At 45.8% G+C, this 15,529-nt stretch overlaps 1 protein-coding gene across 1 annotated transcript in view; it reads left to right on the top strand.

Moving 5' to 3' along the window:
* Window positions 1-750: 750 nt before the first annotated feature.
* The window catches only part of LOC102936837 (vasoactive intestinal polypeptide receptor 1), a 42,750-nt gene continuing 27,971 nt past the window's right edge, over window positions 751-15,529 (top strand). Inside the window, exons 1-2 of the mRNA XM_037891207.2 lie at window positions 751-817; window positions 14,688-14,787. Of these exons, the coding sequence (XP_037747135.1) occupies window positions 785-817; window positions 14,688-14,787 (133 nt within the window). The 5' untranslated portion in view covers window positions 751-784. The remainder of the gene's footprint in view (window positions 818-14,687; window positions 14,788-15,529) is intronic.

Here is a 15,529-nt window from a genome sequence, read left to right as displayed (position 1 = left end):
GGCCCCTGCACACCGCAGGGTCCTGCCAGTGTTTTGCCCCTCTCCTCCAAACCCCACTGGCTAAATAGAAAACAAGGATCACGATTCCCATTGCTCTGGGATATTCCAGGCATCAGGACATAAGCCTCACAGATCCCTGAATGGATCCAGCCCTGGGATCCTGCTGGGTGTTAGCCCTAATCTCCCACATTTCACTACCTACATAGGGAACAAGCTCAGCAACTCCAGCTGCCCCCCGAGAGCTCCAGACCCAATGGCGCCCTCAGAGCCACCACAGCTGGGATCTGGCAGCTGGCTCCTGCCAGACCCTGCAAATTTGGGCCACGAACCCAGCCAAGAGGCCATCAGAACAGAGAGCAAGCGCTGCTGTGTGTGCCCGGCCCAACACCTCTGGGGCAGGGGGAGTCCGGGGCCAGGTTTTTGCAGCGCCTTGATGGGGCGTGTGTGGGGGGGTGCTTTCTGGGGGGCAGAAGGAGCAGTTCCTTGTTTTTGAGTCGGGGGCTCCGGGGGGAGGGGGGTGTCAAACCTCGGCAGGATCCAGGTGGACCCAGGGCCCCCCCAGCCTCAAGGTAAGGAGAGACTGGAGCTCTGGGGAGGCTGGGAGGATTTGGAGCGGGACTCGCCTGGAGCCCCAGGAGCAGGGGACCTGGGGAAGGACCCTTGGGGAGGGAGCTGCAGCGTGATCCGGAGGAGGCAGGGGCGGGACTTGGGAGGTGGGGAAGGGCTGAGCTGAGCCCCGGCTCCGGCAGCCAGAGCTCAGAGGACGCGCCAGCGGCTGCTGAAGATGCTGTGTTTCTCCTGGGCGCTTCTCCCGCTGGTGAGTGCCCTGCGCCGTGCGCCCTGCGCTGCGCGGGGAGGGAGGGATGCAGGGCGCAGGGCTGCCGCGGGCGGGCGGCGGGGGGATCCCAAAGCCAGGGGCGCTCGCACCTGGATGGGGCAGTTGCGCTCCGGTCTCCACATCTTGCTTTCTCCCCCTTGCGCTCACATCTGGGTGGGGCACTTTCCCTCTTCCCTACATATCTGGATCTTTCACATCCGCCTGTGGGTCTGGTGGTTGTTGTACAGATGTGGTGTCTGTCATCCTAAGACGGGAGGGGGTGAAACAAAAAAAAAACAAACCCAACCCTACCATGCTGGGAATACCCAGAAAGGGCAGAAGAAAGGAGAGATTCATTTGTTAAGTGCTAAAAAAAAAAAAAAAAAAAAAAAAGACTTTACAAGTTAGAGTTATCCAGTGCTCCACTTCCCCGGGGGAGGCTTTGCATATGATTTAAAGGTTGATAAAGCCTTTGATTAGCTGTATATTGTCCAATCAGTAAAAAAAAAAACCAAACAACAACAACAACAAAACAGAAAAGTATGCAAAGCATCCACATCCCAAAGTGGCCTGAAGGGGACCTCCGTGGGCTATAGTGATCATGAGGAAGAGAACTTTGCTGCAGAACCAGAATATAACAGAGGTGTGTATTTCCTTAGGAAGGTGCAGAGCACATGCAGTTCCATAGAGCACTGATGCTGTTTTGCTGAATACCTTTAGTGATCTCAAGCACCAAGTTGTGCTATACTATGTCTAAATTTACAGGGGCATTGGCCTCACTTTCTACATGCCCACACAGTGAGCAGAAACACCTGTGTGCTGGATTTGAATCTGTGTTTATAAACTCTGTTAACAGGGCTTGGTCTTAGAATTTCCTGTTTCATGTCAGGCATGGCTGGGGTGAATGATCACACATCTGTGCACTGCCAGTTATTATCTTATCTGTTCAAAATATTGTAACAGACAGTACCAGACATAACATACTTGTCCCATGGGATTAGACAGGACAGAAATTCCTGCTTGACAACCTGTAGATACCACATAGTCTTTGGCATCATTTTTGTCACTCACACCTGAGCCTCAGATGCATCTGTTAGGAGAGTCAGTGAGCTCAGTATCAGTCATTTTTTACTGGTTGAGGAGAAACTTTGGATTCTAAATAGGAAATGCAGAAAAACCCCAAATCCACAAGGTGTTTAGAGAAAGCAAATGTTTCCTTCCTCTGCCAGAAGATCAAGGTAGAGTGGAAGAATAATTCCAACAAGGATCCTCTGATCAAATATTTGTCCAGGCGTGAAAATAAACTAGGGGCCCAATCATTCAAGATGATGAAAACTTCCTATGTGACACTGATCACCCTCAATTCCCATCAACTTCAGTAAGAGTTGAGTACTCGCTACTTCTCAGGAGATGTTCACCACCTTGCAAAGCCAGGCCAAAAAAAAAGCTAAAACTATTCTTTATGCACATGACAGTAGCATCTAGACACTCAAGTGAGATTAGGACCCCACTATACGAGGGGCTGTGCAAATGCATAGCAAGAGACATTGTCTGCGCTCAGGGGCAGGAAGGGAAACAGAGTTACAAAAAGGGGATTTGGCATGCACAAGGCCACAGACCAATTGAATGCCCCATCCGCAGGCCTACACATGCCTCTTTAGCCAAAAAGCGTTTTTACCGAGTCAAGTGGGATAAAGGTAATTATTGTAAAAAAGGAGGGATTGCTACTGAGGTGTAAAGATGTCTTAATGAAGCATTTCATGGGAAGTTAGACACACAGCTTCGACTGACTAAGACACTCCCCGCTGGTAGGACATGCTTAACTCCCTCTATAGTCTCATCGTCCGTTTCTTGTGCACCTTAAATTCCTCTTTACAGAGAGCAGTGGGTATGCACTGAATACAGGATCAGGCCTTTAATGGCAACAGATATTACGCATACTGAGAGGGGAAACTGGGCAGCGATTTCCTTTTTAAAGCATCAATGGTAATTAAATGTTTGACCTACTTGGGGATAAATTCAAGTCACTATGTTTTCATTTCTTCCTCCAGGTTATAGTTAGAAAATGTCTGTTTTATATATTTACACACAGACTACAGCAATGTGTCCATATATGCATGTCTACAAGGTTTATGTGCATATATTGCCACATATCTATGTACATATATATCTATATGTATAGATCTATGCAGCTGAGATATAATCAGATCACTAGATATAATCTGATACAACCGACATTCAAGCTTTGCTCCAACCTTTAAAAACAGTCTCGAAAAGTTATTGCTTAAATGAAATCTGTAAGGCAGACAGTGAATCAGCTTGTCTTACTCCATAGGTAATCAACTTCAGAAAGAGGAAAAACGCACGGAAAATGCCCCCTAGCCTGTCGTGTTCGCTCAAAAAAGACTCCTGAAATAACCTAATTAACAGACTGGGGAGAATGACTGGACACATGTGGTTACATAGCGAGCATTCTGGACCAAGTCTGTGTAAGACATAGCAAGCAACAAGGAGGAATTTTGACGCTAACCCAAAGGGTAGTCAGTAGAAAGTATTTTAAAAAGAGAGGCTGTGATCACGATGCTCACTGCCAATCAGAACCAGTAGGCAGAATGGTTTGGATAAGAGAGAACCACACTGGACCTTTACCCATTTTTAGACTCAAATCTTCAGGGTGGAACCCTTCTGCTGCTTTAGAAATGTGTGGCTAACTTTCATAGTTTCTTCATTTGAGAGCTTTAACCATTGGGATGTGCTACCTTTTGTAATTTCCAAACCAAGCTGGGGAAAAGGTCTCATAGTTGAGAAAGCAAAGCAGCTGTAGGTTTGGATATAACTCCTTATAGCAGCGTTCTGGCATCAGCACAGACTCCTGACTCATGCAGCAAATAGCATACTAAGTAAATACCATCAGCATCATTTATACTAGTGTGACTCCCTTTAGCCCAAACAGTCAAGTCTATGTTTGTGAGAATGGCTCCGCACCAGAGTTGGCGAAACTAAAGAACGATATATAGACTCTTTAAACAGACCCAAAAAACAACACAGGGTCTGTGGTGGGGTAAACAAACCCCACATGGGCTGGAAAGAGATAATGAACAGTGGTGAGCATAATCAGCCTTGCCTGCCACACCTGTAATGGAGTCAGGCCTGTGAAAAGCGGGAGAGCGTGGCTCAGTCCTAGCTGGTTGGGAAGGAAAACAGACCAGTGGCTTGTGCTTGGGGAGAGAAGCTGGCTTGATCTGAGCTGAGTAGGACTGTGGCTGGTCAGAGCTTCCTTGGTGAGAAGGCTGGGCTGACACTAGACTCTTTGGGTTTATTAGGGACCTGCTGATGGTGGTAACACAGGCCAAGGTATGGAATGTCCCAGCTGGGGAGAAGGCTGGGGTCGGAGAGCTGAGCTCAGGGGGAGCGCAGCTGCATGAATAACATCAGAGGGGCAGAGAACTAAGCCCAGCAGGGCCAAAGACTCCTTTATTTTGCGTTTGTTTTGGGACTCACTGTGCCTTTGGACTCTACTACCCTGAGGAGGGGAGGGTATTGAACTTTCACAAAGGCCTGGCCAGAGGGCTGAGCCATAAACCGCTAAAGGGAGGCTGCAAACTCTGTCGAGGAAACTGCAGCACTTGTGTGCTGCCATGAGGATATGCACAGGGTGGTGACCTGGTGACAGGGCCCAACTTTAGGTCCTATCAGACAGACCTCTAGATGGCAGCACAGAGGCTATACGATGTTTTCATAACACTAACCCTAACCCTAACCCTAACCTTAATAAAGAGACTGCCCATGGATACCTCCCTTCGGTTCCCGGTGGTATTGTGCACTTAGAATATCCTTGTGGTAACTATAGTTACACGCTGGACACTCCTGTCATAAATATAAAGGGAAGGGTAACCACCTTTCTGTACACAGTGCTGTAACATCCCACCTGGCCAGAGGCAAAACCCTTTCACCTGTAAAGGGTTAAGAAGCTAAGGTAACCCCGCTGGCACCTGACCCAAAATGGCCAATGAGGGGACAAGATTCTTTCAAATCTGGAGGGAGGCGAGGGGAAACAAAGGGTTTGGTCTGTCTGTGTGATGCTTTTGCCAGAACAGATCAGGAATGCAGCCTTACAACTCCTGTACAGTTAGTAAGTCATCTATAAATAATCTAGCTAGAAAATGCGCTAGATTTTCTTTTGTTTAATGGCTGGTAAAATAAGTTGTGCTGGATGGAATGTATATTCCTGCTTTTGTGTCTTTTGTAACTTAAGGTTTTGCCTAGAGGGATTCTCTATGTTTTGAATCTGATTACCCTATAAGGTATTTACCATCCTGATTTTACAGAGGTGATTCTTTTACCTTTTCTTTAATTAAAATTCTTCTTTTAAGAACCTGATTGATTTTTCATTGTTCTTAAGATCCAAGGGTTTGGGTCTGTGTTCACCTTTACAAATTGGTGAGGATTCTTATCAAGCCTTCCCCAGGAAAGGGGATGTAGGGCTTGGGGGGATATTTTGGGGGAAGATGTCTCCAAGTGGGCTCTTTCCCTGTTCTTTGTTTAAAATGCTTGGTGGTGGCAGCATACGGTTCAAGGACAAGGCAAAGTTTGTACCTTTGGGAAGGTTTTAACTTAAGCTGGTAAGAATAAGCTTAGGGGTCTTTCATGCAGGTTCCCACATCTGTACCCTAGAGTTCAGAGTGGGGAAGGAACCTTGACAACTCCTCAGTGCATAAAGGTACCATGAAAGCTCCTTATATGAAAGGGAAATGAACCTGGCTGGTTTCCTGGGGCACAGTCATGTTACAATCACTGTAACATCTCAAAATCTCCCCCAAATTACTCTGGGTGTACAGTGTGCTAGGGACTTCAGAGCTGCAGTGACGACAGACCCAGTCCTGCAAGGTGCTCAGCTGAAATCAAAGTGAGTTCGGGGCACTCGCAGCTTGATCCATGACCCACGGAAGGCAACGGAAATTCTCCCGCTGACTTCAGTGGTCTATGGATCAGGCTCTCTGCCCCACAAATAGCACTCAGGGCCGTGCAGAGACTGGGGAAATGGGGACTGTGCTTTATGGCAAATCTCAGTGAGCTCATAAACAATGTCCTATTTGCTGGAGAACATATGACAATGAGCTTTCTAAAGAGTGGTTCAATAGGCTCACCAGGGCTTCTCCACTCAATGCTTGGAACACCCCCCGACAGCTGCTAGAGAAACTTGGGGGTGAAATATGCCATTCAGTATAATATGACTTTAATTTGTATAATGTCTTTGCTATGTTTTTCCTGTGGCCCAAAACACCATATGGGGTTAAAAAACCCTCCAAAACAGTTGTCAATGGATGGTGTACATTCCAGCCATGTTATAAAGAGAGGATGGGGAAGTGAAGGGGATGAAAATACTTGGTCATCAGAGCTATGGCATGCAGGGGGTGGGGGGAATAAAAGAGTACAAGCCAAGGAAGAAAGGGATGTTTTCAGGTGCGATTTGAAATGAGAGATGGGGTGAAGAAATATAGAAAGGCTGTCCCAGAACACTGGAGCTGTATGTGCAGTGGGGGATGAGAGCTATGAGAACTACTCACACCAAACAATTTTTGGGCTTGATACAGAAATTCTTGGCTGAGGTTCTCAGGTCTGTGTCCCGCAGGTGGTTAGACTAGATCAAGGATCTCAAACTCAAATCACCATGAGGGCCACATGAGGACTAGTACATTTATAGTCAAAAATGAAAAAAATGAAGAGTAATATAGAATGCTATTAGAAGTCAATGTATTCACTTTTTTAAAACGGTAATGCAAAGAGGGGTTTTAATAAAATATAAACACGTGTAACTATTCCTTATGTGGTCAGTAACACTGATGATGATCTACACTAACAGTCTATCAATGTAGCTGTAATGGCAGGACCTTTTTAAAGTAACTATTCATACAAAATACGTTGCCACTTTTAACAAACATTCTTCCCAACTACTCACAGCAAAGAATCATACATGCTGAACTTCATACCTCAGACTGCTCATCTAGTCCATGAGGCCCTGCCCCTGCCGCACCTCTTCCCACCCCTTCCCTGCCCCATTCCAACCTCTTCCCCAAAGTGCCCGCCCCAACCCCACTCCCTCGCTGCCCCTATTCCAACCCCTTCCCCAAATCCCTGCCCCAGCCCTGCCTCTTTTCTGCCTCCTCCTCTGAGTGTGCCGAGTCCCTGCTCCTCCCCCTCCCTCCTGGAAAGCGCTAAGCGTCACCAAACAGCTGTTTGGTGGCGGGAAGCTTGGGGAGGTAAGCAGAGGAGTGGGACGCGGCACGCTGGGGGTGGGGGTGGAGGAGGGGAGGTGCGGAGGAAGGGAGCTTGGCTGCCGGTGGAGTCGGTGCCTATGGCGGGCTGCAGGAAATAACTCCGTGGGCCGCATGTTTCAGACCCCTGAACTAGATCGTCATAATGGTTCCTTCTGGCCTTACAGCCTATGAATTTATCTGATGAATGTGGCCCTTTTTTCTGCTTGTGAATAACGTCCAACCAGACTTGGTTACACATTTATTCAAAACACTTTGGGTTATGTTGCCAAAAGGGACTGGTGAAGTCAGGTGCCCAGTTTGAGACATTGTCCAGGGGCTTGACTTTCTGAGGATAGATAGAATGTATCCCAGCCTGGAGTTCACAGCCCTGCTTTTTTCAAAATGTGCTAAGAATTTTTAATGGCCATATGTTGACAGGACCACTGTGGTATGGCTCATCTAAAGACTGCATTTTTGGCATCATAGCAGCCCTTGGGGCATTATGTTTGGCTGGGCTGTGAGGGTAAGTTTGGGGGGAGGGATGGTTTGAGCATTGAGCTCAGTGGTTTGAGCATTGGCCTGCTAAACCCAGGGTTGTGAGTTCAATCCTTGAGAGGGCCATTTAGGGATCTGGGGCAAAAATTGGGGAATGGCACTGCTTTGAGCAGGGGGTTGGACTAGATGACCTCCTGAGGTCCCTTCCAACCCTGATAGTCTATGATTCTATGGTAGTTGCCAACTGAGTAGGTAATGCCTCCTGAAGTAGGCAGGTGTTTCTTGAAGGTCTCCCATCCAAGCACTTCCCAGACTTGGTATTGCTCATTTGATGAGACCTGAAAGGATCCCAGCCAAGGTGATACAGCTTGTGGTTTTACTCTTCTGATACAGACAAGCTGGCATTTCACAAAGCAAACAAACAGATTATCATGTCCTATTCTATTTGCACAATGCTGGAGTTTTCAGCATTCTAAGCATTTGGATGTTAAGAATACAACAGATTTACGAGGCCAGATTCTAGTTTAGGATTTTCTATCACACCCATCCCTATTGTAAGTAGACAGCCCTTGTTCGACGCTGAGCTTTCTGAAGGAAGATGGAAGGATGACCCAGTGGTTAGGGCAGTAGCTTTGGACTTAAGGTCCCTGAGTTCAAGTCCCTGTTCTGACACAGGCTGCCTGTGTGACCTGGGCAAGTCACTTAGGGGTAGATATTTGAAGGCTCACGTGATATATAGGAGCTTCACTCCCATTGGGTTTCAGAAGCTAGATGCCTTTGCAAATCTGCCCCCATAGTTGCTCTGTGCCTCAGTTCCCCATCCCTAAAATGGACACAGGGGTACTGAGAGGATAAATACAGCAAAGCTTGTAAGGCTTCAGAAATAATGATAGCAGGGGCCATGTAAGTACCTTAGATGGATTGAGACCACTGTGAATTGTGGACATGCAGCAGCTTGCAGTCTGAAGCCCTAAATTGTTACTGTTCATCATTTAAGATGAATAACCAAGTATTGTGTAAAGTACAAGTGAGAGACAGTCAGCAACAGCAGACGACGTTCTGGCCAGAAGGGTTTTCTGAGTACAAAATAATTTACCCTTTTTTTTTTTTAAAGCCCGAGGAAGGCCAGCTAGTTTAACATCATCACGCGTTGTATTTCTGAGGGATGTTTCCCCCTCTTCTTGTATAACCGTGTTTGCTTTCAGTAAGGCTACCCGCTCGGTAGCATACAGCTCCAACATCATGTTTGTTTCAACAACATTTTGTTTCTAGGCAGGCCATAGGTAGGGCTGCTGTTGGACTTGTGGTAATTTGCAAGCTCTGACGGGTCAATGATGATATTTAACATATGGGATGGTCCGTGCCAAAGGCCACTAGGCGTCCTGACAAACAGAGACATTTTGCAATTTATTTCTGAAATGGTAGCTTATAACAAGAAACACCTTGTTAAAATGTTGATGTTCTAATTGCTCATAATCTTAGCATGATTGATCTTAGCCAACAGTCAGACTGGAGTTTCCTAAGAGACACAGAAAGAGTTTGGGATGGTGATGCACAAGGTGGCATTATTCCTGGTAAGACCGCACTGAGCTATCCTAGCATGGTGCTAGGACACTTGGTTTGGAGACACTTTCTTTGAAAGGAAATGTGCAGCTATTAAAGAATTCCTTGGAATTTTTTTTTTTTTTTTGCAAGAGAAGGGACGGTAACATGAGAACAGGCAGAATATTTTCCACTGCAACTGGTTTTCAATAGGAAATGGGGGTTTCAACCCCCCTTCATTTGCTTTATGTATTGAAAAAAGTGGCTGCTTTCCATGGCAATCTTTGGCTTTTTATTGAAAAACACAAACCCCTGAAAACCAAACAGTTTTTGACTAAACTCCATCAGCCAAACATTTTTGGCCGAAAACCAAAATGTCAATTCAGAGATATCAAAACACTTTGTTTTCACCTTTGCTGTCAAAACAAAATGTTTGGATGTTCCTGATTTGAACTGTTTCACTTCAGCTCCATTTGACCTTAACCCACACCCTCCTTAGCAGCTGCTGCGGTGCCTTCTAAGAATTGGCGTTCAAAAGCATCATGCCTCTATTTTTCCTCGATAGGCTGGACTTACCAGCCTAAATACATCTCCCACGATGCACTTGTGACGCTCTCCTCAGGGAGCCCAGAAACATAAGCCACTATGTTACCTCTCTGATTCTGCAGCAGAGAGCTGTGCTGGCGCTTAAACTGTCTGACAGCTTCCTGCCTCACCAGGCTGTCTGCCTGCCAGCAAACTCCAGGAGACTGCCAGGCTAATCCTTGCCTTGCAGGTAACATTCAGTGTTCACAAGTTACCCAGAGGCATCTCTCTGCAGTGTCCAGTCTGTCACACTGGCCGCTCCCAGAAATTCCGAGTCCGCTGTCTCCAAAGAGACAGAATCCACATAGCCTTTCGTTTAGCTGAGGACCCGCAAGTCACTTTAATGTACCGCACTGAGGCAGGGTTATAATAGAGCAAGAATCAGCTTGTTACTAAAGAACAGAGACTTAAGTGATATTAAGCAGAGATGATAGAAACAGAAAATGGATGGAAATAAAACAAACTCAAACACACTTTCTAGTGTCTGAAATTTAACAGATTATAATCCTGGTCTCAGGCAACATCTCACCTACAGTCAGTTCTCAGCATCCTCAGCCCACACGGCCGAGGGATTCACCTTTCACAGATTTTAAGAATGCTGGCCCATTTTGTCCCTTCAGTGATGGATAGCAAAGGGTTCTCTCCCCCTTTCCCCTATAGTCCAGGGGAGATATAGTCTGGCCAGGGATCCTCACCCACGGGGGGAAATGGGAGGCTGATGCACCCAAAGTACAACTCCCATGAGGTATCACAGCAACACATGTGGACACAGTCTAATACTGAACCATCCTTGAATTGAAATATTCTGACTCCGTTTAGCAATCCAAAATATTTCAATTTGGGTCAACCTGGCATGAAATATTGTTTTGATGTTCTTGACAAAATCTTGTAGTTTTTGTGCAGAATATTTGGATTTTTTAGGTTTTTTTATGAACATTTGAATTTATCTGTGGAAAATTTTTGATGAAACTGAATATTTTTATATTATTTTGTAGAATTTTTCTGCATATAAAACCCCCATTTTCCTACCAGCTCTAGTTAACTCTTGCGTACGGGCCAAACTCCTAGCAGGGACCAACAAAGACAGATGCTAATGGCCAAGGGGCCACAACTTTTTTTAAAATAACTGAACAAGATAACACCTAAAGACGACCTGTTCTGGTAGCAGTGGAATGGGGTAAGGGAGAGGAGAAGCAACAGCAGCCTGGAACATAATCAGGTTTCCACCTTTGGTAGGGATAGCATAGTGACAGCTGCCTTAGAATACCATGCATGAATTTGATAGATACTCAAATATAGAGCATCTTAATTCTCAAAGGCCCAAAGAGACCCACCTAATCCTGACGATAGACTTGCATTATACTGGAGCTGAGATAGACCCGTGCAAACTACTGCACTGGGGAAATCATTGAACCATTGAGTTTAGAATTCCAGCAGGTCAAGCCCCATCAAGATGATAAGGCAGGTTCATGCTGCATCTACAGGAAAGGGGATCTCTCTTGCAGGAAGTGGATCAAGTGCTAAAACGTCCAGCAAACCCACCTGATCTCAGATTAATGCTCAGAGTAAGTTGACCAGATGTCCCAATTTTATAGGGACAGTCCCAATATTCAGGGCTTTGTCTGATATAGGCACCAATTACCCACCACCTCCTGTCCTGATTTTTCACACTTACTATCTGTCACCCTAGCTCAGAGTGATAGGAATGGGGAGGAGGGGAAGGGTACTGGCAATGCATTCATATATGACACACACAACTCCACTTACCAGACAGAACAATGTAATTCGGATCCTATCGTGTTCATGGTCTGCACATTAGTACAGGGACTATTTCTTTTACCTCCATGCAAGCTTATGGTGCCATATAAACATTAAATGCTAAGGACCTGATTCACTCTTATGTTGAACAGTACCATATTCTGCAAGTAGTCCCATTCCCATCAGTGGGACCGTTTTCAGAATTAGGTTCTACTCGGTGTAAGGGGGACAGAAGCTAGCCCTATATAATGATGACATTGGCTGCCAACTGGTTTCATTTTGTGATATGTCAGAGAAAGGATTTTCTATGGAAAATAAATTGCATTGCACCAGGCTGTACGCCTATGACTTTCGAACACCCAGCGTAAAAATATCCCAACTATAAACAGTTTCCCATTATCAACAACCAGTTACAAACACTTTAGGAGCTGAAGAAACAGCTTATTTCCAGCCAAACCACTGAAAGGTTGTTGTTTTTTTAAATGTAAATTGCAGTTGATTTTCATAGTAATCGTTTTATTACTGCTTCTAAAGTTGTTTGTTGTGCCAGCGCAGTGCAAAATGCAATATCGTTGAAAATATAAAAAATTAAAGAAGCATTGTGTTGGATTCTGAATAATAGCAAATTCAGAAAAAGAAAAGGAGTACTTGTGGCACCTTAGAAACTAAATTCAGAAGCGTATTCCTAATGTACAATAACAAGAGATGCTATTTTAGGAGCTGATCATGCTGATTTTAAAAAATATATTTAAGGTTGCCCATTGTCAAAGCACAATGGGTGAAAATTAACCATTGTTTAGAGTGCGTCTTTGTTTTCTTTTCACGTTAACTCTTTCATTCTCTTTCCATTCTAATATGAGAGCCATCGCAAATGCCACATGTTTAAAAGGCACACAGTCCTTTAAAGCCCCAAATGTAGGTGTTCTTGCAAAGGATTTTTAAAGATGAAGTCTTGCCCTTTTCTCTAGGTGGAGATTATTGTGCAGTTTTAACTGTTTATGTGGGCAGTAAAATTTCCATTCAGGCTAAAAACAGAATCCTGATTTCCCATTAAATTGCGCCGTGTATTGACAACATTCCATAAGTCTATAAATCAACTTCCTGTGACTGAAAAAAGAGACCCAGTGTAGTGGTAATGTCAGGATTGGTATAATAAAAGACAAGACTTTTACTTAGGGGCTTAGGGTGGCTTACAGTGTTCTTCAGAAATGTCTCGGTAAATCTGCAATCTATCACTTAGATTAAATCAGCATTTTCAGTGCTTCTGGGTGTGTTTTAAATAGGCCAGCTTGCAAAAGGCCAAATCGTGTTGCCTTATTCACTCATATGGTCCCAGTGGCTTCAGCTGAATGAAACTTTTGGTGCTATCAATACGTAGGACTCAGATACTCTGTTTCTAATACTCCTATCACTTATACTGGTTTTACGCTGTGTAACTCCACTGAGTTCCATGGAGTTACTCTGGTTTCACACCAGTGAAAGAGAGTGGAGAATCAGGCCCTCTGTCAGTTTGGTGGAGACAATTTGAAAAACCGAATAGGATCAAATTAAATTGAGCACACAAAGATTTGTTCCAGCACCACCATCTGTCTCCCCTTTCCTTCCTGGCCTCCTCATGCTCTAGTGTAAGTAAAGTAGATGCAGGCAGGAAAGCTGGCCTAGTGGCTAGGGTAGTGGAGTGGGACTCAAAAGTTCTTGGTTCAGAGCCTGGCTGTCCCACAGATTTCCTGTGTGACTTGGGGCAAATCACTTAGTCTATTTTATCCCTCAGTTCCCTGTCTATGAAATGGGAGGAGTACCTCAGGCAGTGGGGACCACCCATCCTGAATTGGGTGGAACAGTCCCGAAATACAGTGTTCAAGTCCCGGTCCTGGACTGAATTGTCCCAAATTCCTTGCAGAGTAGCTCCACACCTGCCCGAGGCTTAGGGGCAGCGCCAGTCTCTTCCCTGGGAGAGCGGGGGGGGGGGGGACTGAGGTGGGCATTAGCACCCCCTCACTATGAGGCCCCATCCCCTGCTCTTCCTCTCCCCCCCACGGCCCTGCCCTCTGGCCAGGCCAGAAGCTGCAGCTGGGAGTAGTAAGAGCTGCCCAGAGAGTCCAGGCCACTGTGTCCCTACCCTGCCCTGGGTGGCATGCCCTGGGGGGTGGGCACACAGGCAGGGGCTTGCTCTTGGGCCCCCAGGCCCTCCGCAGGGGGCTAGGGCTTGGGAGGGGGAAGAGGAGGAGCAGGGGGCGGAGCCACAGAGGGGGGCAGGGCTCCTGCTTACGTCCTGCTTTTGCCTTTTGAAAAGGTGGTCACCCTAACCTCAGGGTGTTGTGAGGCTAAAAATCCATAAATGATTGTGAATTGATATCACCGTGGCGAGGGCCATCTAGATCGAGTCATGGCCATGAAGACCACTTTGTTGCACTGTTCTTAACTATGATTTCTCCTCTTTCAGCTTAGTAGGTGAACTTCAGTGTTGTGAGCGTATAGATACCCCTCATTTTTGCTGACGTATACATTTACACTACGTTTTTAAATATCTGGAGATTTTTCACTGCATCCCCATAAGTCTCTTGCTGACTTTAGTAGGGGGGGAGGGTGTCCCCAGGGAATGCAGCGTACACAGCCGTTTGTTATATTAATGTAAAATGTATATCAGAATTCAGACCATAATGAAAAACTCTTCTACTACTTTACTTACCGCTGCCCATCTTCTGTGTAATGGCCCATCATAGCCATTGATAGAAACACATGTGCTCAGACCCATGACTCCACGCCATGGCTCCTCCCTGATGGAATTGTGGTTGCTGATCACTTGTATTGTACTGGCCCCAGTTGGGATTGGGGTCCCATTGCACTAGGCACTGCAAAAACACAGAGCAGAAGCAGAGTCCCTGCCCCCAAAGCGCTCACAGCCTCAATTCATAGGCACCGACTCCGTGGGTGCTTCAGGGCTGGAGCACCCGCGGGGAAAAATAGTGGGTGCTCAGCACCCATTGGAGGGCCCCACCAATCAGCTCCTCCCCTAGCACCTCCCGCCCGCCGCTGATCAGCAGGGGTCAAGCACCCCCGGGGAAATCAGAAAGTTGGCACCTCTGTCTAATTTTGAATCTAATATCAAGCTCCAGGGTGTATTCCTCTAACAACTGCATTAAGATTCTTAAGAATATGTCAGCAAAGGGGAGAGTTATTCACCATGGAACCTGTTAAATCGCACCCACCATTTCTACCTATCTCTTGCCCAGGTTGCTTCTATCCATCCGGAATGCAAGATATTCCAACAGGTGGTGAAAGACCAGGCTCTATGTTTAGAAAAAAATGAAGCTACTTTACCCATCTTAAAAGGTAAGAGACATAGGCCCTCTGCTGCAAAACCTGACATGAGCAGTCTGTGCTTGACTTCAATAGGGCTAGCTGCATAAGCAAGGCCTGCTCTCTTGAGTAAAGTTTTGGAAGGTTTGGCCTGATTTTTCTCATCACTTGTGCTCTGTAAAGAACTTGTATCTTGAAGCATCTCTTTTTTTTTTTTTTATTATAGTGGTGTTTTACGTTGATAATACACTTTATTTGTCCATTCCTTACATTCATAGCCAGTATAACCTTCGGGGGGGCACATCCTCTGCTGGGTAATTTGTCACATGTCCATTGGTTTCCATGGAGCTGAATTTATGCTATCCTCACATCGCCCCTGTAAGTAGGCAGTTACTATTATTCCCATTTCACAGAACAAAACTGAGGCACAGAAAGTCTAACGGACTAGTCCAGGCTCTCATAGGATGTCTGTGATAGAGTAGGGAAGCGAACTGAACCTGAGGTACTAACCTGCGACTTAAGAGACCTGGGTTCAGTCCCCTGTCACGACTTCCTGTGAGACTCTGGGCTAATCATTTAGCCTTTCTGTGTCTCAGTTTCCCACCTGTAAGAGGAAATTACTATTATTCCCATACCTTACGGATGTGATGTGAGGATAAATCCATTAGCGATTTTTCTTGTTGCCCAGTTTTGTTTTACTGACTACCAGAGCTCCTTTTTCAAGATGATGGTACAGTTAGGATTGCAGTTGCTTGATTCTTATGCAGAGGTGAAA

The sequence above is a fragment of the Chelonia mydas genome, chromosome 2 (genome assembly GCF_015237465.2).
Source record: "Chelonia mydas isolate rCheMyd1 chromosome 2, rCheMyd1.pri.v2, whole genome shotgun sequence".
In the NCBI taxonomy this organism is placed as follows: Eukaryota; Metazoa; Chordata; order Testudines; family Cheloniidae; genus Chelonia; species Chelonia mydas.
This window is presented reverse-complemented; position numbering and strand designations above follow the sequence as displayed.